The 24,365-nt window shown below is 46.9% G+C and overlaps 4 protein-coding genes and 1 long non-coding RNA gene across 8 annotated transcripts; 1 reads left to right on the top strand and 4 right to left on the bottom strand.

Annotated features, from left to right (window-relative positions):
* Positions 1-206: 206 nt before the first annotated feature.
* LOC120710652 lies at positions 207-1,584 on the bottom strand. Its single transcript, XR_005689972.1, has 3 exons — positions 1,227-1,584; positions 1,065-1,156; positions 207-787 (listed from the first exon to the last, which is right to left on the bottom strand). It is a non-coding gene; the product is annotated as an uncharacterized LOC120710652 (long non-coding RNA).
* A 3,288-nt stretch (positions 1,585-4,872) lies between these two features.
* On the bottom strand, positions 4,873-7,203 carry LOC120707263 (leucine-rich repeat extensin-like protein 3). The gene has a single exon (XM_039992124.1). The coding sequence runs from the start codon at positions 7,123-7,125 to the stop codon at positions 5,200-5,202; it is 1,926 nt and encodes a 641-aa protein (XP_039848058.1). The 5' UTR covers positions 7,126-7,203; the 3' UTR covers positions 4,873-5,199.
* A 3,769-nt stretch (positions 7,204-10,972) lies between these two features.
* On the bottom strand, positions 10,973-17,232 carry LOC120707262 (protein SYS1 homolog). Its single transcript, XM_039992123.1, has 3 exons — positions 16,664-17,232; positions 15,618-15,844; positions 10,973-11,552 (listed from the first exon to the last, which is right to left on the bottom strand). Exons 1-3 carry the CDS (start codon positions 16,885-16,887, stop codon positions 11,545-11,547), a joined length of 459 nt encoding a protein of 152 aa, XP_039848057.1. The 5' UTR covers positions 16,888-17,232; the 3' UTR covers positions 10,973-11,544.
* A 1,473-nt stretch (positions 17,233-18,705) lies between these two features.
* On the top strand, positions 18,706-20,982 carry LOC120707261 (50S ribosomal protein L25-like). The gene is made up of 3 exons (XM_039992122.1): positions 18,706-19,235; positions 19,791-19,920; positions 20,419-20,982. Exons 1-3 carry the CDS (start codon positions 18,789-18,791, stop codon positions 20,634-20,636), a joined length of 795 nt encoding a protein of 264 aa, XP_039848056.1. The 5' UTR covers positions 18,706-18,788; the 3' UTR covers positions 20,637-20,982.
* A 783-nt stretch (positions 20,983-21,765) lies between these two features.
* LOC120707259 (FCS-Like Zinc finger 11-like) lies at positions 21,766-24,146 on the bottom strand. 4 transcript variants are annotated; one of them, XM_039992119.1, is made up of 4 exons: positions 23,989-24,145; positions 23,602-23,675; positions 22,435-23,126; positions 21,766-22,316 (listed from the first exon to the last, which is right to left on the bottom strand). In XM_039992119.1, the coding sequence occupies exons 3-4, from the start codon at positions 23,100-23,102 to the stop codon at positions 22,172-22,174; spliced, it is 813 nt and encodes a 270-aa protein (XP_039848053.1). In that variant the 5' UTR covers positions 23,103-23,126; positions 23,602-23,675; positions 23,989-24,145; the 3' UTR covers positions 21,766-22,171. The 4 variants fall into 4 exon arrangements, with proteins under 4 accessions (XP_039848053.1, XP_039848055.1, XP_039848054.1 ...); XM_039992121.1 differs by lacking the exon at positions 23,989-24,145 and adding an exon at positions 23,882-23,900; XM_039992120.1 differs by lacking the exon at positions 23,989-24,145 and adding an exon at positions 23,774-23,885.
* Between the last annotated feature and the right edge of the window lie 219 nt (positions 24,147-24,365).

Here is a 24,365-nt window from a genome sequence, read left to right as displayed (position 1 = left end):
CACAAGGATGTACTAGTCCAAAGAATCAAAGTTCGATCTTGGCATTCTTCCTCTTCCATATATGATTTTCTGAGGTTCCACATCAACAGTTTCACATTTGCGCAGGGGCAGGGAGACCTAGAACACCAGAGCGCAGCAGCAGCTGTAGTGACCAATGCTGGGAGAAGCACCTTTTGGTGATGCTTGTACCTACAAGAACACATAAATTTCAGCACTCGTACTTGAAACTATCAAAGGGATCGATTTTATACATACATATCACTAGTTTTTGCAGTAATTCAATGTACATATTTGCAAAGATAACCGCCACTTGTTTTTTCAATCCAAATTTTCAAGATTCACACTAAAAAACAACAGTAAGTTAATAGTATAATTAACTTGCATAAATGTGAATAAAGGACATGAATTTACTGCAAGCCGTGTCACTGCAGGTTTAAGATCATTGCGGTGGAATGTACCCACCATCACGCAGCTACAGAGACAATGACGAATCTTAAATTCAGAAATATGCAAATTACTGCAGATGAATCTTTTATTTACCTAATACTATCAGATTCACTGCAAAATCTGCAAGCGCAGTCCAATCACATTATTCCTTCTTGAATCTCACATTTTTATAATCAGCAGGCTATGCGAACTGATCCAAACTGATGGCATGGAATTGTATTTCAGTCAAAAGAAACAATAACCACACGCCAGAGGAACATTAATTGAAGAGAGCCACATAGACTTATTTCTCCACCTTAAACGATAGTATCATCTGATTGCTCGATTAAGCACAAAAACTCTGAACAACAAGATAAAATCAGATCAGTAAATATGGTGAATTTAACACAAAAAAGAACCAATCACTAGCAGGTTCAAACGAAGTAAAATTAGTATCCAAAAATACAGAACTGTAGATCAATCAACTATACTATGGTAAAACGTGATCCTATCAGCGTAAATTTGATTATGCATCTTATTTTTGGTTCATAGAGTTACAGATCTTCCTTTTAATAAAAAACGGTGGGGTCCGTTCACCCCTCCGGCAGCGTTTTTTTATAGAGTTACAGATAACTGACCAGATTTGAGTTGCCGAAAATGAATCCTGCCGGCGGCAGCCACCGCCATAAGCACATCCGTCGTGCTGCTGTCGCCCCAAGCACCAGAATTGCTAGCCACGGATACTAATTAAATCTTAAATTTTACACATCACCGCAATATATACCTATCATACCGCACACCTAGAGGACGGAGCCCACGACATCTGGTACTTGACCGCCGGGCGCCGGCAGGCTGCTGCTCCACACCCCTGGGTGCAGGCGTTTGGAGGCAGCCTCGGGCAGCAGATGGCGGTATCGGCTCCCCCGTCAAGGTGCCTGCGTGGGCGGCTGCTTCACCATGTCAGATTCGAAGCAGGCGCTGCATGGGGATGGAGGCCGCAGCCCCAAGCAGCGATGGATGGCGGAGAGGAGCAGGAGCGCAGCATGATGGAGGATGAGATCACGACGAATCGCCTCGCCGCCACGGCCTGCTTATCCGGATCTAGAGCAGTTTCTGGTGTGGGAGAGGAAAGGAGGAAATGATCGTAGGCTCAATTGGGAGTTGGGACCCACGGTGTATGAGAAAAATGATCATTTCCATTTTCCGGTTTGAACCTTCTAAATTTCTGATTGCAGGATGGATGCTAGTTGGTTTGGATCATTTTTCGGTTTAAAGAAGAATTTTCCGGTTTCAAATTAAAGTTTTTCGGTTTTGATTTGGATAGAGGATGTTTTCTGGTTTAAAGAAGAATTTTCCGATTTCGGGCTAAAGTTTTCCGGTTTCGATTTGGATAGAGGAATGGTCCGTGTGCAGTGTGCTAAATAACTTATTCAGCACCATGTGTGCTAAAAAGAGAATATATATATGTGTGTGTGCGCGCGCGCGGCCGAGGCTACTGTTAATGTTATGAAGAGAGGAGGGAGCCGAGCAAGGTCATCTATAGCGAGGATCAACGTGCAACTGCAGCAGAGAGGTTACTGCAATTTGCCCTTGGGTTGCAATCAGCCCCACGTGTTGTAAGATTTTACAGCGCCAATGCGCCACAACATCTCTATTGTCCAAAACTCTCATATTCTCTTTCTCTTTTTTTTTCTTTTTAAAAGACAGAAGTACGAGTATACTTCAGACATGTACTATCCTGCATTGCTACGTAACCTTCTCATACTTTGAAAGGAGACTATTTTCTTCAAAAATAGTGAAAAGAAAATAAATAAGATTCATTCAAACATAGAAAATGAGAAATTGATTCCTTTGTGGTACTTCCCCATCACTAACGCATGGAGTCGGGCTTGCACGACAGGGACCCAACTGTAGGGAGAAGTACTGCAAAGGATCCGTGTCTGAAAATCGAGAGGCTCCCCCACTATTGTAGGAGTAGGGGATAAAGAATTGTTAGCATAACTTCAAGGAAATTCCTTTTATGCCACTCGAATTTACACTATTCTTTGAACACCTTTAAATAGTTTGTATTCTATGCCATATATTTTATCCCTTCCATGCCACTACTGTTACCTTTTGTATAGGCTAGTGGAGAGGCACGTGCCAAAAACCTTTATATTTATAAAAATCTAGTCAATAAAGTCAAGCAAAATAAAAAAATCATTCAATGATATGATACACATATATGAGAAAATCACAAATAATACTGAGGAGAAGAATTATTTTTCCTCTCACAATAGTTACTGTGGTTTGATATGATATCATGTAAACAGACATCACATGATTATTACTTTGTTATTGTTCTTTGTATATCATGGTCAATCACGAGGTTGTGCACATCTTCCAGTTCTTTCAAAGTAATATAGGACAATAACGAATATAATTGTTACTATCTGTGTTATATTGTTAAGAAAAAATTAGCCTAGAATATCCCAATTCTACAGTACTCCTCCGATCCAAAGACGTAGCAACAATATTCAAAGGTCATTGGTGATCTGCATTGAAGAAGCAACGCAGAAGTAGCTGTCACACGGATGACTGCTGCCGATTTTTACTCCCATTTACGACTAATCAACAAAAATATTGGTTCTTGTTCATAGACGACCGCGTTACATCTTTCTATTGGAATGACAAAATTGCCGCTCCTTTGGAATCCCTTTGGGCTTTGGCAATCCGACCAAACACCAACCTTGATCGATCCCAAAGTAGAGAGAAAATGGGAGGATACCGGAAAGGGTAAATGATAGCTGCTTGTTTACTATATCATTTATCATATACTACTTGTTTACTCGATTTCTTGAATACTGGATGCAAATAATTATATTTTAAGAAACGATTATGGTGTTATTTAATGCAAGAATGGCAAATGTGATGGATCCATAATAAAATCTTAAAAGTTTTTAGAAATACATGCGTGCCCCACGCGTACACAGATAAGAGTATTTGGGCCAAATCTTAGAGTGGGCCGGAGCCCACCCCTAGATCCGCCCCCACGTCAAGCGCAGCAGATAAAACCCGTAGTGGTGCAGTGTGGTACCGGTTGGTTACTGCTAGCACTCGAAGAGGTCACGGCCGCACGTGTAAAACACCAGAGGTCACCAACTCACCCTCCCCGACGAGCAGGCCGACGACCACCGCCGAGCCGTAGCCGTCGGCGCGTGAACCCCGGCGATCGCGGCGCCGCGTGTGCGTAGAGTCAGAGGGGGTATCGCTCGCGCTACACGAACCGGGCGGGCCGGAGCCCTGCACATGCGAAGGCGGCACTTGTCAGTCGGTTCTACCACCTGCAGACCTGCTCCATCACCGAATCAACAACCCAATCATCGCAATTCGGCATTTGTGTAAATAGACTAGTAGTGTTGTTTCCAATCATCAGCTGCCCTTGTAGACATGGGTCGTCTTCCTTTTCATTTTTTTTTTTGAATTCTTCTTCTTAATTCATTCAATAGCATCATGTACATACACAGCCGGACGGTGGCCAGAAATTAGCTGGATGTGCCACTGGTTACTACCATCCTTTTTCTTTTCTTTTCTTTTCTTTTTTTTGGCGAAAAGAAGACTACAACCCTTTTGCAATATTTTGGCCAAGAGATTACAGCTTGCAGACCAGGATCGAGCCGAGGGGAGCTAGCCAACAAGTGGGTGTGGGTGGCGACTTGCCTGCAGGCTGCGAGCTGGAGTCTGAAGAAGGTTCCGCGCACGTCGGTGGTCGTGCAGCCATGTACTCCGGCGCAAGACGTGGGTTAAGTCAAGGGCTACGGTTAATGTTTGATTATCCTAATAATAAAATCTTTTATAATAACAAGTATGAAGGTTTGAATCCCGGCCGGGCATCCCTGTATGTACATCACGCCACGCGCTGAACAGGTGAAAATTAAAAGGGGGGAAAAAGAAGAAGAAGCCCTTTGTTTGATCTTGAGCTGGCCGTGGAAAGAAGAACTCGAACTCCAATTCCATCCAGCTAGCAGGCGAGATGCCCGGCCGGCGCGCATTTCCAGGCAATCCTGCTCTGGTGTCTGCTCTGCCTCCGGCTGTGCTTGCTTCGGATGTCAACCTTCCCCACACGTCCCAACACAGCTCTGCAACTTGTGCGCTGCCGCAGATGAATGTTGCAAACTCGCCGCCATGAATTTGACCTCTTCAACAGCAGGCAGCCTGAACCATGGTCCCCGTCTGAATTCTACTGTATTTTTCCCCCCGAGCTGCTGCTACTACTACTACCAGAACTTTTTCTGAGATTGCCTGCCTCAAGATTCTGCCGTGTTCAAACCAATTTTTGCAGGCCTTTGTCTGGAACTGATTAGCTGTTCCAGGCTTCCAGTACCCACATCACATTTCTGTAGATTCATTTGCATTGCAGGATCAAAATTCGAAGGCAGACAATTTGAAAGATGGGACGACAATGTGTGAAGCCTATACATGTATATATATAACTTAATCCAACTGTGTAGTGTGTACATATTACAACCTCTCTCGCCAGTCGCCATTCTGTTTTGAGTATTCGATCTTCTCTATATTCATTCACAAACGGAGAATTTGCAGCGGAACCAAATCGAATCAGTAGAGAAAAGAAGACGACGAAAGTAAAAGGTACAAAATGAGAGAGAAAATTAAGGAAACAGAAGACAAGATTAATCATTGAGCAACACTTTCTTTTTACCGCAACGAATAATTAACAATGTATATGGTCGATCATCACAAGGCATGGAAAAAAAATTCGGGAAGAGTCAATTTTTATGGTGTCCACCAGGCCGCCGGCGGAGGCGGGGATGAGTAGTCCCACACCGGCAGCTTGGGCAATGCCCGTGGCGGTGGAGGTGACGAGTACCGCTCCTCGGGGGACACCTCCGAGTACGGCGGGGAGGAAGGCGGCGGCGGCGACGAGTAGTCGTACTTGGGGATGCTAGCCGGGGGTGGTGGCGGCGAGAGGTACCGGTCCTCCGGCGACACCTCGTAGTAGGGCGGAGGTGGCGGCTCGTAGTGGACTGGAGGCGGCGGCGGCGGTGACTCGTGGTGAGCTGGAGGAGGCGGCGAGAGGTACCGATCCTTTGGTGAGACCTCGTAGTAGGGCGGCGGTGGGACCTCAGTGTAGACTGGCGGTGGCGGTGGCGGTGAGAGGTACCGGTCCTCCGGTGACACCTCGTAGTAGGGTGGCGGCGGTGATGAGTAGTATACTGGAGATGGTGGTGGAGGGGAAGGAGGTGGCGGTGATGGCGATGGTGGTGGTGGAGATGGTGGCGGGAGAGATGGAGGAGGCGGTGACGGAGATGGAGGGGGAGGAGACGGCGGTGGGGGAGAAGGAGGAGGAGGTGATGGGGATGGAGGTGGAGGAGGCGGCGGAGACGGTGGAGGTGGCGGTGGAGATGGAGATGGCGGAGGAGGTGAAGGTGGCGGTGGTGAGGGTGACGGAGGAGGAGGAGATGGCGGCGGAGGTGACGGTGGAGGTGGAGACGGCAGCACAAACTTCTTGCACTTGAACGCGTCGCAGTTGACTTGGTGGTTCTTGAAGAATTTGCATTGGTCCAGCGACCTCTGGTCGGGGCGGTCGGGGATGCAGTTCCGTCGGTCGTCGACGTTCTTGACGTGCAGGCACACGGGCGGCTCGCCGGTGATGAAGTTGTACGAGTAGGTGAAGTTCTGGAGGTGCGGCAGGTGGCAGATGCCCTCCGGCACGTCGCCGGCGAGGCGGTTGTGGCTGAGGTCGAGCTGCTCGATGCTCTCGAGCCTGGCGAGCTCGTCGGGGATGGCGCCCATGAGCTTGTTGAAGCTGAGGTCGAGCACGGTGAGCCCGCTGAGCATGCCGAGCTCGGCCGGCACGCAGGACTTGAGCGCCGTGTTCATGAGGATGATCTCATTGAGCGTGCCGGACATGTTGGCGACGGACGCCGGCAGGCACCCGCCGAAGTCGTTGTTGGCGAGCACGAGCACGGACGCCGGCGAGTTGCCGACGTTGTCGGGGATCCGGAAGTGGAAGCGGTTGGAGTTGAGGAAGATGGCGTCGAGCGGGCGGTCGAAGAGCTCGCTCGGCACGGGGCCCTCGAAGTCGTTGAAGCGGAGGTCGAGGTACCGGAGGGCGGGCAGGCGGAGCACGACGTCGGGGAAGGGCCCGACGAGGCGGTTGTTGCTGAGGTCGAGCTCGTGGAGCGCGCGGAGCCTGTCGAGGGACCGGGGCACGAGGCCACAGAAGCGGTTGGAGTTGAGGTGGAGCACGGCGAGGTCGGCGAGCAGGCCGAGCTCCTCGGGGAGGTGGCCGGCGAGGTCGGCGTGGTTGAGGTCGACGGAGGCGACGACGTCGAGGTGCGGGTCGGCCGGGGACGGCGCGCAGAAGACGCCGGCGTAGGCGCAGACGTCGGGCCCGCGCCAGGAGCCCGTCACGTTGTGGGGGTCGGAGAGGATGGCGCGCCGCCACGCCTGCAGCGCCACGTACGCGTCGCGGAGGCGCGGGTTCGGGAAGGAGTAGGACGGGTCGACGGGCGCGCCTGCATCGTCGCCGGCGGCGTGGTACTGGAGGAGCTGGCGGCGCCGGATGCGGGCGGCGTCGGACGCGCTGAGGCCGCGGCTGACGAACGCCGCCGAGGCCGAGGCGAGGAGGTGCGGCGCGAGCAGGAGGAGGAGGAGAGCGAGGGGGAGCGTCCTGGGAGGCGGTGGTGGCGTCGTCATTGCGGCGCGCGCATCGGCGGCCGCGGGGGCTTGTCCGGAGTGGGGTGGTGCCTGGGCGGGGTGGGTTGGGATTGGGAAGGCAGCGGCGGGGGGGATTGATATCGCGGCGCCGGGGCAGGCGCGCGGGAATAGAATATTGCGGGGGAAGGGAAGCCAGGGGACGGACGGCTGGGATGGAGGGGTGGGTGGTTGCGTGTCCGCGTGATCGGCTGCCAGCGTTCGAAAGGGTGGCCAAGGGAGGAGAGGAGTTGGCCTCCATGACTGACCGACTGGCTGGAGCAATGATGAGTTGGATGGTCTGAAGGAACGATGATTGGGCGAATGCGTTGCGCCGTTTCAGTTTGGGCTCTGAACCAAGGTCTGCAGGGAGGGCAAATCTTTGGCTGTCAGCCGGTGACAATGCTTACTCTGAAACTAAAACAAACGCGCCGCACAGACGATGATTGCCTAAACTTGCAATGCCATTTTTTCGTCAACTATTCTTGCAGGGTTGCAGGTTTTTCATCGGCGCGTGCATGATGCAGACCACCTTTTGAAGTTGTTTGTCAACGATTTCGACTGCACTCAACAGAAGGCAAAAGGCAAAGCCAGTTTGATCGAATCCAAGACGTTGGGGGAGGTGCCGCGCCGATTGGGAAGCTGCTGGAGGTTCCTTGGAACGGAAAGAATTGGTTCGTGGCTTGGCTCGTCATCCTCTCCGCAGCAAGCCGCCACCGAGCGCGAAGCTGGCCGGCGAGTAGTGAGGGCCCCGTCGCGGCAACGTGCAGGCATCTATCAGGTGAGTCGCCTGTCCGGTTGGTCTCCAGCCCTTCGTCGTATGGTATCGTAGTGGGAATCCACCTCTCCCGTCTCCTCCCCGATTTTCATTTCGATCTCTCCTCCCGGTTTCCAAATCCGATTCCCGATCATGGTGTGATGGATCAGTTCCGCGCCGACCGGCAAATAATATAGTTCTCTCCTTGGTTTCGCCTTCTCTCTGTCTATTTTTTGGGTTCATTTTTGTTTGTTTGAGGTCTGTTTTTTTTCTTAGCATGCGAGTTCTGCTTGATTTGAATTCGAATCATGCATGCTGTTCGTCATCGATTTGCCCCAAGTCTTTTGGGCCGCTAATTAATGGATTTACTACTAGGCCTTTTTTTCATTAATTATGGATTATTTTTTTATTAATAATGGATTATGGCCCAAGCCAACCAATGCAATCCGACGCGTTGCTGAGCCTGTCCTCGCCGTGAAACACGGGAGAGTCGGAGGCGCGCTTGCATACACACAGCTAGCTAGCTAGCTAGCCTGTCTTGCGCTCTTGAGCTAGTACTGACACTAGCAAAAGCAGAATAATGCAGCTGTGATCACCGAGTTGACAAAACCAAGCGTAGCTTTTAACTAACGGCTCCGATGCATAGTAGTATATGTCTCGTGGCTTCCGGGTGGGTGTCTTCGCGCCACGCACGGATCCACGCGCTCGGCTCCCTAATCGCCGGCGGCTCCCAACAAATAATCCTCACAAAAAAAAAGTCTGTCGATTGATGAGGATCGGGGGTAGCAGGCGGCGGCGGCTGATACCGTAGTACCCCGGTGCATGCATCCAGATGATTGATGATCAGGCCATCAGGGAAGAATATCGACAAGGATTACGATGAGCTGGGGTTCGCCGGGCTGCATGTGAGTGGGACCCCCACGCCGCCGCCTCCGCCTCTCAACTCTGAATGTCTGATCATCAGGCGAACGAACCCCCTACCCTACTCAACCCAACACAAACCCAAACGCGCCGTCTCCGGCCACAGCCACCGACCGACCCCGGCTGGAGCGAGCAAACATTCCCCCGCCGCGCGTCGTCCTCGCTGGCGCTGCCGATTCGCTCCCTTCCGTTCGCCTCGAGACCCCGACGCCGCTTCAGGCAGGCAGCGCGCATGTGTGCCTGTCGCTGACAGCGCCAGGCTCCTGTTTGGAACGGCTGTTCGATCGGAATGGTCTCCCCAACGGCACGTAATTGCAGATCAGCCGAGCCATCGCAGCCTCCACAGGTAACGGGGGGCCGCGAGATCCTCTGCAGTAGTTGTAGAGGTGATTTCAGTCACTGATACGCGTATCTAGTTTCATGTAACAGCGATCTAGTTTAGTCCCTGCGCAATTACTGCAGAGGAACTAGCTCCGACAGCGAGCCGTATGTGGAACGCAACAATCCCGCTGCCTACGTTTTCCCACACGATTCCAACGCTGCAAATGAGCCACCGGGGCTCGGGCTCCACTGCATGCAGAGCAAACCGCCCTAGCTGCTACTCGATCGGTTCTGAATCAGCAGTGCAGAGCCGAGCTGTGGGTGTTCAATTTGAAGCTAATCACCTGCTCCTGACGTCAGATTTGGAGCAAGGCCGGACGAGGAGGCAACAAAAAAAAAAACCCCCCAAAGCAGGTAGTACTATACTACTGACGAGTGAGTGGGAGACAAATGTGCAGAAGATCACCTGCTCCTCAGACAGGCTGCTGGAGTACTCTTTCCGCCCCCTTGTGCTCTGAAACTTTAATTTCGTCTTGCTCTGGAATTTTTTTCCCTTCGCGGTTGCGTGGTGTGGCCTTTTGTTCCTCTCTCTCCTCCGGCCAGCTCACTTGTGCACCCGATCTGCTGCGAGGAAAGACAAAAATAAAGAAAGAAAATACAGGCTCCAATGTGTTGACCAGCCTGCTAAATGAGAGCCATCCAGCAGCAGTGGCTCCCATGTGATGGTGCGGCACCGGTAGATGTTGCTTTTCTCTGGTTCTGCTGCTAATGCAACGTTTCCTTCTCTTTTTTTTTCTTTGTTTGCTTGTGCGAAGCTGGGCATCAGTATATCACTTTTCCAGTGGACATGCAAAAACTCCAAGAGTAGTAGTCAATGCACCCCAACCAATTTTGCTGCAGGGTAAAGTAGCAGGCTCACGAGGATCCAACCCAGCTGTGTCTTGAAGATTTTTCTTTTTAAAAAAATCCGGCAGGAGCACTATCAAATCATATAAGAAGAAGAGCTGTGTCTTGAAGATAAGTCAGCCTTCAGCCCTCAGGCGACCTCCCATAAACTTGGGTTCCAGACAGAACGTTTTGGGGGTGTAAACGGTAGAGGAGGCAGGAGGACGCTTGCAACCGATGCTACCGAACTGCACAAATACATGTGATGTGCTGCAGTTGCGTACACTAGAGAACGGAGGCCAGTCCGGTCCAACACCAAGAGCCTATTAAATAGCTGCAGCTTTTAAGCTTTTCTGAAAAATTGCTGCTGATTGTTTTCATAAAAAGTCAATAATAACTTTAGAGGACGTTTTTAGCTTTCTAGGCTAATAAAAAAAAGCTATAAAAACTGAGCTTTTGAGCTTTCCATATGACCTTGGTTTTTCTACATTTGTAACTTTTCTGAAGCTGCGCGAGATGTTAGCTGTTTATTTAATCTTTTAGTTTTTCACGCTGAAAAACTATCTAGAAATTGAAACAAACATCCCTAATGTCCCCGAGCAACCATCGGCGAAACAAACGGTACGTACTACTGGATACGAGCAGCTGCTGGCTCCAACTGATCCAAATCATTCACAAATCATACTACGTCGTCTAACCATCGACCGTTATCTGGCTTTCGAAAGCAGTCGTCGGGAAGCTCATCTTTCACCTGCCCGAGTTTATTCTTTTCTGAAAGTCAATTGTTCCTCAACATTCATGCCCACCTCAAAATTACCTTCTTTTTTTTTTTGAGTGGGGAGTGGATCCTCCACTACAAAATTACTGAAGAACAAAGTTCAAGCAAACGGGCCTACATTTTATGCTCAGCGGGTTCATGTTAGACACTGTAATTGGCCTTGGAAGTTTGGACGCAAATGGGCTGTGTGGTCGCGGGCCGAGTAGCGTAAACCCGATTTAGTTTTTACATCATTTTTCTTTTCTTCTCACAAGAGCACAACTGTACAGATCCATCTTTCCAAAAAAAAAGTACAAATAAAGAAAGGAGCATAACTCTTCTGTTATATGAATTAACAGAAGACACTAGGTATATTATTTGCAAGATACATCTAAACAGAAAGAAAGAAAAAGGTTGGCCTGCATGTGTTATGAATCTCACTAACCAATACCAGACTTTCATATCCAGTCAAACAAATTATCAAGCATCCACCTGTTCCTTCACTTGAGCAACGCTGTCCGGACATACCAGAGTATCTGAATGTACCATTTAGAAACTGAGCTGCCACTTCCATGGGTGGGAACTCAAAAGCCTCTACCAGTTTCTATATGATGGCCTGCTGGGAGATCGGATGTCAGAAGGGCAAACTCTTTTCAAGTTTTCAAGAGTATCAGTTGCTAACCGCAGAACATTGCAAGTTTTTGTATTCCTAAAGAAACATATTGACAACCACCTCTTGGGTAACACCATTTCAAACCACCTATACTCTTAGCGTGTGAGGTTAAACACCTGAACAGAATAACCAAACCAGTCAGCAGATGAACGAGTCACAATTCACAGAAATATTTCTACCAAATGCCAACGAATAGTATCACAGGAGAGGGAAAGCAATATGTTGTATTAGAGCCAATTTCTCAACTCCTAGAAAATTGTTCCAGATCAATCCTAGTTCCATTTCAAAATAGCAGACCATGAATCCAAGTTAAAGATGGATCATCTTTTACTCTAACAAATAAGATCCTTCAATATTAGCAGCAGGGAAACATAACTACAGAAATAACAGTGCTATTGAATCCTTCAATGGACAACTATGTTTAAACAGAGATAATATGACATTTCGGTAGTATCTCGTTGCAGTAACTAAGTAGTGAACATCTTCATAAATTGGCCTGACAAATATTGTATTGCATGTTTTTTCCTATGATAACTTTGAAATGATAAAAAAAGGTAGGTTAACGTTGGAAACATGACCAGATCAAATATCAAATTCATTTATGAGCTTTTGCAGATCCAGAAAATGCTGAACCAGGAATGATGCACAGAAACAATTTCCTATAATTCACTTAAACCTATTAGCTATGTAAATCTAAACATGAAAGTTGATCTCAAGTAGCATGTGTGCTAGTGCCGCAGTGAACCAATATAAAATCTTAATTCTGAGACCTGGCGCTTATCAGAATATAAAACAAGGAATGCATGGCTGCGGTTGGTAACAATGTTCTTTTTGGATGAGTCTTGAATAGCACAAATGTCATAAATGTCACTGTGATACTCAGTTTTTTTTTAAAAAAAAAGGTAAACTAAGTGGTAAGCGCAAAACCTGGGATAGCAGCAATGTTTTGGTCTATCTGGCTATTTAGTAATAAAATTAGTTTTAACAAAACAAACCGATAATGCCTTTTATGTAGACAATATTCAGGGGAACGTCTGGCTCAAATCCTGGAAACAATCAAAAGGAGACGGAAAGGGACGATATGATTGCTTGTCACTGTGGAAGTGGTGGCTATGGAGGTCTACACAAAGAATGGCTGGCGATATCATTTTAGATTATGTGATTGATATGAGTTATCAAGTAGTCTGAAACCTTTTAGCACTACAAGTCACCTGTTCAGATCATATCATCAGAACTTTCAGGAGGACCTCTCAGGGGAAGAAGTACTTGGCAAAACGCTAGAAGCTACTTCCCCTCCCCCAATGTGAAGGCTAGAAGCTACTCATGGAAAGATTAACTACTGTAATTTAGCAAAATTCAATGAAACGGAGCTTTTGCGCATCTACGCTTTGACGAAGATTACTAGTTTCATCATAAACAGCATAAAAACAGAGAGAAGCAAAATGAACATTTTGCACCAGAAAACTTGATTGTATATCATATATGCCACAGTAGGAATATGAAGATGCTGTAACAAGTGATTAAACAAGTTGATTCAAATGAGAAAACAGGTCCATATAGCTTGTTGCTGCTTCCAACTAAACTATCCTCCGCACAGATGACAAGTGGATTAGGAGACAAGAAGTTGTCACAACTCAGAACTGGAATTGATGTGGGACATAATTGGCAATTTGGCACGCAGTTGACAATGGCCAATCAAATTTAATCAACATGAAATATATACATCTGTAGGAAATCCATAACTTGCCTAAATAATTAGCCAAATAAACAAGCAACCTCCAATGAGCCTGTCTGAGCATACACTATTATGTCTCTCTACTTGAACTTTTTCGATTCCCTTCCCCATAAGCCTCATCAGTAGACAGCACAGCACAGCATAACAATACCAGAGACCTATTAAATGTGCACATTACACTATCGACACAATATCTCACTGGTGCTAACACCACTACATTAGTAATACTGTTAGGACTCGTGGTAACTATTTAAAATACAGATGAGTGGTGGTTCATGTTAGAGTATATATATGTGTCAAGGGTAGTTTAGTCACTTCACATATTCTAGGGTTTGGGGTCTCCTCTTGTATATATAGCCCTTTGGGCATATCTCAATACATCCAACATTTCAGCCTCTATTCCATTCGTAACATGGAATCAGAGCTCTAGGTTGCTTGATCCGGCCGCCACCCTCGTCGTCGCCGCTGCGCTGCCCCTGGGAGCTTCGTCTTGCTCCTGGGGGCGGCATTCCTCAGCCCCAAACCCATTTTTTTTCTTACCCTAGTCATGTCGCAGCATCAAGTTTCGCCGCCCCGTCGGTCCTGTGTCTTAGTAGCAGCAGCAGCAGCAAGATCTCCGCCGCCAGCAGCAGCAGCAGCAAGATATCTGGCCGCCGCAGTTGTGGCTCTCCGTTCGCCGCCCGCCGTCGTCAATCTCCTCGCGGGAGGGGAGCAGCAACCCCTGCCCGTCATGGATCCGCCGCCGCCCCCCTCTCGCCGCCTATTGCAGCTCGCCCCGGCTTCGATTCGTCGCCGTCGTCATCCACCCGTCGTCATCCGCATCCGTCGCGTGGAGCTCGTCCTCCGCACCCATCGCACGGCCGCCATCCGCTCCGTCCGTGCGCCTCCGCCGGTCGCGGAGCTGGCCGTCCTCCCGTCGCAGCAGCCTCCGCCGTGCGGATCCGCCCGTTGCAGAGCCGCCGGCTGCTTGTCCGCTGCTCGCCGCGGCCATCCACCGCCGTCGTCGCGCCTGTCTCCTTCTGCAGCGCCTTCCGCAGGTCTCCATGTCTACCCCCGGTCGCCGGCCTTCCTCTCCTATCCAGGTCGCCCGCATGCTTGTCTTCAGGCTGCTGCTGGCTTCTCTGGTCTTCAGGCTGCTACTGGCCGACCGTCTGCTGCTTGTGTGCTGCATGTTGTGGTGATCTCTACTGCCTATCTGCATCGGTCCATTGCTGCTCTGTTTTGCCTTATCTGCTGGTTGGTCTTGTTTCCTGCTGGTTGGGCTGCCTCTCGTGGCTTGCTGGTTCAATTGACATATACATCAGTCCTTTGCTGCTCCTAGTGCAAGGCTCCACTGTCTCCTTTTGCCTGTTGATTGCTGCTGCTTAAGTGCTTATAGTGTTGAGGCTAATTTCCTAAATTTCATTGCATCACTGTCAATCCATCCATCTTTTGCTTGTGCTTGCTGCTTGCTGCTGCCTATCCATAGTATATTGTCATATTTCCATCTGTTTCCATCCAAGAGTGCTGCTAGCATTGGTGTCATTTGCATCAACATTAATCCAAGTCCAATTGCTCACATTTAGTTCATCAAAGCTGTGTGTGCCTACATCCTAGTTGCCAAATCAGCCACTTTCATTTTCTCTTCGGGTTTGCCATGATGTGTGGCTGCCCCATCAGTTGTTGATGCGACCTTTGCCCTCTTGGTCCCTTTCGGAGCCGTTTTGCTCCACATCATGATCAATGGCCGTCTATTCGTCGTCATCAACACATGTCCTCCTGCTTGCCGTCTTCAAGCAGTGATCTCTCATTCCTTCCTTTTGGCTGGTTTGACACATCTCTATGTTACTGTCGGGTTCAATTCTCCAAAGCAAGGCTCATGTTTGAGGAGTTGAAGTTCTGGTTTGTGAAGACTTGAGGTATTTGCTGAAGTACGGTTGTGAAGGCGGTACCCTCTTGTGGAGGAGATTATCTACGTCGACAAGTTCAAGAGTTGCACGCTTTGATGACAACTTTCATTTCGGACTTTGGATGTATCATTTTTCATGTTTTTGTTGAGTCTAGTGCTTAGTATCAACTCTCCAAATGCAACGACATTGCATTCACGTTGCATTTGAGAGGGGGTGTTAGAGTATATATATGTGTCAAGGGTAGTTTAGTCACTTCACATATTCTAGGGTTTGGGGTCTCCTCTTGTATATATAGCCCTTTGGGCATATCTCAATACATCCAACATTTCAGCCTCTATTCCATTCGTAACAGTTCAAATATTTGAACACAATTAAGTGGAGAATTTTGGCAATGTAAACTTAGTCCCTGTAAAATTCTTGCTGACACCAGATTCTTATTCACACAAAAATCAGTAAGAGGCTAAATAGACAAGCCAATGAATTTGAGTAGAGTCCACATGTAGAAAGGAAGTATACAAAGGAAATAAAAAGACAATTGGTGGGATTGAATTGCTTACTTGCACGAAGCCGTGATATTGGAATTTCTTTCAACTCCCGCCGAATACATAGGTATTCACCAAGGAGAGCCATGATTGCCAAACCAGTGATATTGACAACCCACCATGTAACTGAAGCTGGCCAACCACCATAAACAATGCAAATGAAGAGATGGATTATGTAGAGGGTTGCTGCAAAGTCCAGGCACTTCTTGGCTCTCTCAACCACATAAAGCATGAATCCAGCACTGCCCAAGCAAATCATAGAAGCACGATTAACAATAAACCATTTCGTGCCAAAAAAAAAAAAGTAGAAGGGTCGCACAACTTAAAAGGGATAAATAACATCTGTCTGCCAAAGCTAAAAAAGGATCGAATTGATTACTTAGTCTTCATATTGTTGCTTTGGATTACACTTTTTAAGAGAAATGCAGTCTTGAAAAATTAGTCTAAGCTAGAATCCAAAGATATTAGTAATTGGAATTCTGTTATTTTGATACTTGCCCGAGATGGAAGCATGGAAGCAAAGGTTAGAACCATCCTGCACATTGTGCATAGGGCTTGTTCGCTCCCTTAATAAAAATACTTAGAACAAAAATGCAATGTCCGGATGAAATTCATCTCTTTTATAAACAATTATGGCTCAAGAATATGTAATTACTGACAAGACTAAGGTGTCACTGTCAAGCATAACCAGAACACCTATTTCATATGGTGCAACCACTACACGATGGAAGATGAATGATACAATGCTCCTACCCTACAGGAAAGATTTGTGCCTGCAAGTCAGACACTTCAGAGCCCTTGCACTTAACTAGTGCCCCAGGAAATGTCTAGCAATTCAAGCATACTAACACTTCTGAGTTGCTATGCCTGCCCTAAACGCGCAGATCTGGAAACACACGCGCCACATAGCTTCCAAAGAGCAGCCGTAGCTCTCGCAACCAGAAGCAATTATCCCCCCAAAGCGCACACGCGCCCGACGGGTATACATGGCGTTCTGAGTCTTCCCAGAAGAACCCATTCCAATCTCAGATCGAGCAAGAGGATGGGGAGCGGCGGCGTACCCTGCGACCGCGGCGAGGAGGAACGAGGCGATGGCGCACCACCCGGTGGGGGTGCGCGGCGTGAGCGTGGCGAAGTCGAAGAAGTAGAGGAGGGTGAGCCGCGGGACGCGGGTGCCGACGAGGAGCGCCATGAAGAGGCCGAGCGCCAGGTAGTAGAGGCACTGCAGGCACACGATCTGCGACACGATCAGCCACGGGTCCCACACCATCGCCCCGTAGAACATCTTCGCTCCCCGTCCCCGGACCCGCTCAGCCGGAGGGAAGGAGGAAGGGAGGTGGCTTCTTCGCCCCCCGTCCCCCGGCTTCTTCTCGCCGGAGGGAAGGATGAAGGGATGCGGCTTCTTCGCTCCCCGTCCCCGGATTCTTCTCGCCGGAGGGAAGGAGGAAGGGATGCAGCTTCTTCTCTCCCCGTCTCCGGCCCCGCTCACCGGAGGGAAGGAGGGAGGTAGGCGGCGGCGGGCGGTGGTTGGGCGCGGATCTCTCTTGGCGGCCTCGGGTTGTCTGTCTGGGCCTCGGTCCTCGGATCTCTCTTTGATTGCCCTCTCGGCACTGCTGTCTCAGCTGGATCAAGAATATGCTTCGTCATTTTTCATTTTTCCCCTTTTCTTTTGGCATTTGCTGGGTTTTTCAATGGAAGTTTTGGGGCTGTTTTCTTTCGCTGGAGGGTGGGTCCAAGTGAGCCCCAGGCTGATTTGCTGGGTGCAGTCAGCTCGGTTTGTTCCTTTGTACTTGCTCCTTGATCCAATCAGTAGTTGCCAATAGTTTAGTGCCTACTAACTATTAGCTATACTAGCCAACTAATAGCTATTGTCCTTAATAATATTTTCTCCATTTCAAATTATTAGTTGTCATGATTTTTCTAGATACACAGATTTTATTATGATGCATAAAAAACAGTATATTTATAGAAAAACTAAAACGACTAATAATTTGGTACGGAAGGAGCGGTGGGTTATTACAAAGAAAAAAGTTTTATTTATCTCTTTGAACTATAGGTCGAGTTTACGTTTCCACCTTAAACTCAGAAACCGGATATTTTGCCTTCTCAAACTCGCGAAACCGGACTTATGACCCTCGTGGTTTTTCTTAGCGGTTTTTTGATTTTTCTTTTATGTTTATTTTGGATAAATCTTCGAAAAACTATAGTAAATTACAAAAAATAATAAAATGAAAATTCAATTTTTTTTGACTCCACACAAGTAGGTCTATGAAGTAAACATATGATATTATATAATTTAGTAAAAATTATATTTTTAAATTTAGATATATATTTTCTATATTTAATTCATATCTATATTTTTGTGGTCCAATTATGGTGAAATTTTTATGTTAGTCTAATAATTCAATGGTGGAGCTACAGTAAAAAATTTATGCTCACTGGATCATGCATGCCTGAGTTATAGATTCAAGAGTTTAATTCCAAGCTATACCAGACTTTTCAATTTGTCAAGAATAAATGATCCAATGATCATGAATTTTTTACTACAACTTAAGAATATAATTATTAGCTCAGCATAAAAAATTCATCATAATTGGACAAAGAAAGATGTAGATATGAATTAATTACATAAAATTATATATTTAAAATTGAAAATATATTTTTTACTAATTATATCGTACAATATGTTCAATGCATATATACATACACTCTTGTGGAGTCTAACAAAATTTAATTTTCTATTTTATAAATTTTTTATTTACTATGATTTTTTAAATATTCATCTAAAATTAACATAAAAGAAAAAACCACCTAAAAAAGTCATATATTGGTTTTGTGAGTTCAAAGAGTCAAAATAACCGATTTTCGAGTTCAAAATGGAGACGTAAACTCGGCCCATAGCCCAAGAAAGTAAATAGCACTTTTTCTTATTACAAAACCACTGCAAAGACGCCCTTAATCACATGGCCCATATGTTTTCCAGTTTTCGTATCACAATTATGGGCCTTGCGGAGCCCAACACAAAAGGCCCAAACCACTGTTATCAAGAAAAGAAAAGGCCCACAGCCAACTTAACACTCGAGAGTCGAGATAGGCCGACCAAGCCCCCAGTCGGCAGCCGCACTCGCTTCCCTCTCGCCTCGCCAGTCGCCACCACCTCCCCCCATAACCCTACGCCGCTCAACCATGCTCCTCCGGCGACCGCTCCAAACCCTCACCCTCCCCCTCCTCCGCCGCCACCTCGCCGCCGCCGCCGCGGAGGCGGTCGTCTCCCCGGCGGACCACCACGGCGCCGACCCGCTCTCCCCGCCTTACGGCTACCTCCCGGGCCACCCGCGGCCGGACCCCAAGCACGACGAGGTGATCCTCGCCGTGCCGCGCGCCTCCTCGGGCCGCCACGTCGCCGCCAAGGAGCGCAAGGCCGGGCGCGTCCCCGCCGTCGTCTTCGAGCAGGAGAACGGCCAGGAGGGCGGCAACAAGCGCCTCGTCTCCGTGCAGTCCAAGCAGATCCGCAAGCTCGTCGACCACCTCGGCCGCTCCTTCTTCCTCTCCAGGCTGTTCAGGCTCCAGGTCTGGTCCGAGCACGCGGGGCAGGGAGAACTCGTCGAGAGCGTCCGCGTCCTTCCGCGGAAGGTGGGTGCCTCTTTCCGTTGGATTGGTAGTAATCGCTAATGTCGATTTTGGCCTGTCCTGGTAGAGCTTGCACAATTGAGATGGCTCGATTGAACTGTGCCTTATGTGATCCACCGGCATTTTGTGGAAGATTATTTCGTTATTAGTAAACAGGGATGGGTGTGTTGGATTGAAATAATTATGTTCTTGTTCTGGAATTGCTCCATTTCCTGGTGAATGTTCAGTTTATCAACGTCGTTGTGCAGTAGGACCCATTTTTATTTGCAGTTGCAGATTCAATTGCTCCTTTTCTTTTCTTTTTTTAGTGTGTATTCCTGACTTCTTCAGTATTGATTCTGAATGATTTAGTTACCTATTTGTCCTTATACTATGGCTAGTAGCATGCATTTCTCAGTACAGAACTTTTTACGATGGATGCTCAAGAGCAGATGACATTGTACAATAAATATGTTGATTATTAAACAATGATATAAATATTTTTGTTCCTTACCTTCTATTTACATTTAACATGATTACCATGATGACTAATGTGGGATCTTGTTTGAATATATTCAGGTACACCTGCATGCGGGCACTGATGAACCTCTGAATGTCACGTTCATGAGAGCCCCTCCTTCTGCACTTCTCAAAATAGATGTTCCTCTGATGTTCATTGGAGAGGACGCCTCACCTGGTCTCAGGAAAGGTATATAGTACGTTTTGATGTTCCATCACTTAAGACTAAACTAAATGTCAAATAGAAAAGTGTCTTTTTTCCCATATCAATATTGGGTCTAAACCTTATATGCTAGACACTCACATGGTATAAGCTTGTTATCTTAGGAACAGAATTAATTATTAGAATATCTGGGTTACTTGGATCAAGAGCTTATTTCTATTGAGCAATGCTAAAGTAAAGAACTCATTTCTGTTGAGCACTGCATAATGATTCTGTATTCTTTTGGTTCATTGCTATGTGCTATATCCATTCATTTTCATATGATTCAGTAATTCTGTATACACTGAGTTTCCCTTTTCATAAACTCTGTCCACAATGTTTAAACATCACCCGCATCAGGTTACATACCACTTTAATTTCTTATTTTTGGCATAAAACTGCGCCCTACTCATATCTGTCTTGTTTATCAGGTTAACATCTATTTAGTAGCAATCCAGACTAATTTGTTTAAATTGAAAATTCCAGGAGCTTACTTCAACACCATAAAGCGAACAGTCAAGTATCTCTGCCCTGCTGACATTGTACCACCATACATTGAAGTGGATCTGAGCGAGTTGGATGTAGGACAGAAACTTCTGATGCGTGACCTGAAAGTTCACCCTGCATTGAAGCTGATTCAGTCACCAGATCAGCCCATTTGTAGCATTATAGGATCGAGGGCTCCTGAACAGAAGGGAAAATAACTTGATCCATATACGTACTATTTTGAGCTCAATGATGTTCTTTTTTTTTGTTTTTCTTGCTTGAGCTATTCAAGTCTAATTCTCCTACTCTTAGGATGAATTGTAGCCACATACCACCATTTTACCTCAAGGAATGTTTCAAGCAGCCACATGCTACAAGCTAGAAGCGCTTGCAGAGTTGCCCTAATTTTTTTTAATGTTCCACATAAACTTCAAGCGCTGCAAGCTTTGTTGAAAGTGGAACTCTTAATGAAGTGTTGATTGTTTAAAATCTGATTCAGCATTACATGATTTACTTAGCATAATTGTGTAAGAATGATAGCGAAAATATGATAATCTTTTGCCATTGTGTCAGTGTGAAGTAATGTTTTTGTATCTGTGTGGTCACCCTGTTGAACTATGAGGCATATTCAGTTCTTGCAGTTCGATGAGCAATGGGGCCAGGGCTACAACTCATTTTCTGCGCTGCTGGTAGTCATGGCAGCTGGCCGCGAAGATGGGTTACCTAGCAAAACGGCCTCATATACCTCGCCGGAGAAGGTAGGAGACCAATGAAGAAGGCGATGGTGGGTAGGGGAGAAACTGTACATTCCACAACCATAATTTGGCCAAGTCCTAAATGATTGGAGTGATTTTTTTCGTAAGAGCAGTAATAACTGTATTCCGGAAGTATCACTCTCCTAACTTCTTGTGTTAAAAAAACAGTCATGGACTGTGAAACATCACCTGACAATACCAGACATCAAGGTAAGGTGCAGAGAAAAATGCATCCCAACTCTCGAGCCCGCGCACGCCAAAGACATCAAACCTGAGAGGAAACCTTAGCTCTCCTGTCACCTGCAATGACATCTGACCACTACTCCTAAGGCAATGGAATTCAGCAATGTTGAATGCAACCCCAATGAAGACGCAACAAGTTACATGCTAATTACTCCAATACAGGTTCTCGAAGTTTATCTACATAGCCAGTCACCTGGAAACTACAGCAAAGTGTTTCTGAATGATGCTGATGTACTCACTCTGATGTTAACGATTGCATGCTTCCATATGAATACACATCTGCTGCCAACAATCAGATATTGCTTGGCGTGTGATGAGTCCACATCATGGAATCAATTGAGAAAACAAGTTAAGAAATATAACATTTATTGATATCATAGTTTACCATTTCCTTTCCGAAATACATACTGAAAACATAGGTTCAGATACACGATAGTAACAGAAGCGTCGAACATCCGACAACCACTGAAAATGAGGTCCAAACAACCAAACTCATGTTCAGACACGCACACGCCCATCTCCGATCAAGATAATAATATGACCGGAGGTACAGTCATTCTTCGGAGTCCTCCAAAAAATTCGAGGATCCAACTACGCAAAACAAAGAAATCAATAGGTGAGGTAAATTCATCAGCGCCGCACAAACAAAATCTTCAGGCAACAACTCCGCAAACATGATCACATCCATGGCTGCAACTTATTAACCTCAGACAGCACTTCAGATACGACCATATCAAGTTGTTGCTGATTTTCACTCAACGGATCAGTTGGAAAATTGGACCATTGTCCAAAGGTGAGATGCTTGGAGGTGCAGGATGATATATCATGGGTTCACCTTCTTCCATCTCATCTTCCATGAAATTCTCCCTGCACTCTGTGCTGCAAAAGGCTTTGTCACCCCTGCAATTGAAACACAGGATACCAGACATCAATCAACAATCAGAAGAATCACAGGCCTATTAAGCAAACAGAAAAAACACCCATAAAAGTGGTTCCTTTACTACACTTGATCACTTACTGATACATGTAGATATCTCTCCCTTCTTTCAGCTTCTCACTGCAAAAACTACAGAAGCTCATGGCACCCTCTTTCACAAGAGGAGACATGTTCTCCTCATCCTTACTTTCACCAGGCATCTGGTGCTCAACTTGAAGCAAAAAAACATGATCTCCAAAAATGTGGGTAGTTTTAGGGTTTGGGCCACGGGAAACAACACATGTGTAATCCTCTGAATTGACAATGTCATCAAGGGACATGATACTACCCTTGAGTCCGTCAGACATATTATCATCCTTCTGTTCAACCTCCCCAGTTTGAACAGGAGCAGTGGAGCTGTTCTTGCGGGATAGGTTATCAGTAATCCTCATCTCAGATCCAAGAAGGACCTTCCTACCGCCCAGAGGGGTGGGATTCTCATCAGCAAGGGAATCCACAAGTCCAAGACCAACCCTGTCACCAAGCAAGATCTTCTGGTTCTGGCAGGCCTCAAGGGAAGATGATCTGGGTGACTTGTTACCAAGGCCTGCGAAGAACTTGAGGTCTAGGGGCGATGTTGGACTGCGGACCACATCCAATTCGCTCAAACTGGTGCTCAGTTTGATAAGAATGTCAGGGACTCTGAAGAACCCCATCTTTTGCACAATCGAGTCAGAGGAAGCTTGTGGAGCCGAGGAGTCAGTTGCCATTTGGTCGCCTCTAGCTTCTTGGCACTGCAGTTTTTGGGTGTTAATAACTTGGTTATCTGGCATCACCTTTTTATAACATTAACAACTTAACTAAGTTTGATTCGTACCACTACCAGTTTCAACCACAGCAATTTTACAGGTGCGCAATCAGTTTCAGAACAGACAGCAGGAAAATTAGAATCAGCTGAATCATTGCTTCTTCTTATGGAAAAATCAATCCATATCAATAGTAGCCAGTACTTGTGCAATCAGAAAACTAAAAAAAAGTTTTATTGAATTCGAGTGCAGTACAGCATCTTTTTTCTTTAATAGATTCCTTCGCTTGGAAGCAATACATATTGGTCAGTGAGTAAAGCGTCAGGAGAGGAGTAACAGACAATCCAGACGGGCATGATCACTCAAGAGAATCCAAGCAAAACAAAAGAAGATACAATCCATATCAGTAGCAGCAAGCCAGGCTTTAGTGATTAATCAATCATCAGCATCATCTCACTCTCACCTTCGTCTCACCAGCTCACCAGCTGTTCTCGCGTCGCGGAGTTGTTTCCTTCACAGCAGCCTCCTCATCAAGTACTGAAAAAGCACGAACGAAATCAAATCAAATCAGTACGATTTCTATACCCTCAGGAAAAAAAAGCGGAGATTAAACCCCTCCAGAAAAACCCACAGACCGAAAAAATCCACACAAAAAAAGCACGCCCGCGCCGAGTGATCGAACGGAAACCGACGAGGGGATAAACAAAATCGAAGAACTCGAAGCGGATTGAAAACCCGTCGACCTCGCGAACGCGTCCGGACCAGTTCTCCCCGGAGGGGGAATGCAGGTCCGGGAACCCCGAGCCGAGGGCAGGCAGAACCGCGAGGAATCAGACGAGAGGCGACTCACCGCCCGTCTCTCCCTGGTCTCCTCCGCCTGCACAGCGCCGCACCGGGTCCGGGTGGGTGGGGAGGAGGGAGACTTGGAAGCCCCGGAAAGATGAGGAAGAAATAGAGGTGAGCCTTGACAGGGGAGTGGAGAGAGAGAAAAAGGTTTATGTGATGTGAGAACTCTACTAGCAGTCGTTGGACCCTACACCACTCCACAACACTTGTTGGTGGCCCCGTTTTTCCACTTTCTGTCTCTACTTTCTCTTTCTAGGGGGCCTGCTCCCCTGTACTTCGCTCTGAGCAGCCCATTGTTTTTCTGGAGAGGGAGAAATATTCTCTTCTCTCTCCTTGGAGATTGAAAAGAGAGGAGAATAAAATAATGTCATATGCAGCAGA

This window comes from Panicum virgatum, chromosome 5K (assembly GCF_016808335.1).
Source record: "Panicum virgatum strain AP13 chromosome 5K, P.virgatum_v5, whole genome shotgun sequence".
In the NCBI taxonomy this organism is placed as follows: Eukaryota; Viridiplantae; Streptophyta; class Magnoliopsida; order Poales; family Poaceae; genus Panicum; species Panicum virgatum.
The sequence above is the reverse complement of the archived record's forward strand: the minus strand, read 5'-3'. Positions and strand labels throughout refer to the sequence as shown.

Excerpts from the sequence above, each read along its gene's own strand:
- LOC120707263 (XM_039992124.1), bottom strand. The coding sequence starts at position 7,125 with ATGACGACGCCACCACCGCCTCCCAGGACGCTCCCCCTCGCTCTCCTC.
- LOC120707262 (XM_039992123.1), bottom strand. The coding sequence starts at position 16,887 with ATGTTCTACGGGGCGATGGTGTGGGACCCGTGGCTGATCGTGTCGCAG. Across the intron at positions 15,845-16,663 it reads CTCCTCGCCGCGGTCGCAGG|TGCTGGATTCATGCTTTATG; the intron begins GTACGCCGCCGC and ends TTGCTTGGGCAG.
- LOC120707261 (XM_039992122.1), top strand. The coding sequence starts at position 18,789 with ATGCTCCTCCGGCGACCGCTCCAAACCCTCACCCTCCCCCTCCTCCGC. Across the intron at positions 19,236-19,790 it reads TCCGCGTCCTTCCGCGGAAG|GTACACCTGCATGCGGGCAC; the intron begins GTGGGTGCCTCT and ends GAATATATTCAG. Across the intron at positions 19,921-20,418 it reads CTCACCTGGTCTCAGGAAAG|GAGCTTACTTCAACACCATA; the intron begins GTATATAGTACG and ends TGAAAATTCCAG.
- LOC120707259 (XM_039992118.1), bottom strand. The coding sequence starts at position 23,165 with ATGCCAGATAACCAAGTTATTAACACCCAAAAACTGCAGTGCCAAGAA. Across the intron at positions 22,317-22,434 it reads AGAGATATCTACATGTATCA|GGGTGACAAAGCCTTTTGCA; the intron begins GTAAGTGATCAA and ends TTTCAATTGCAG.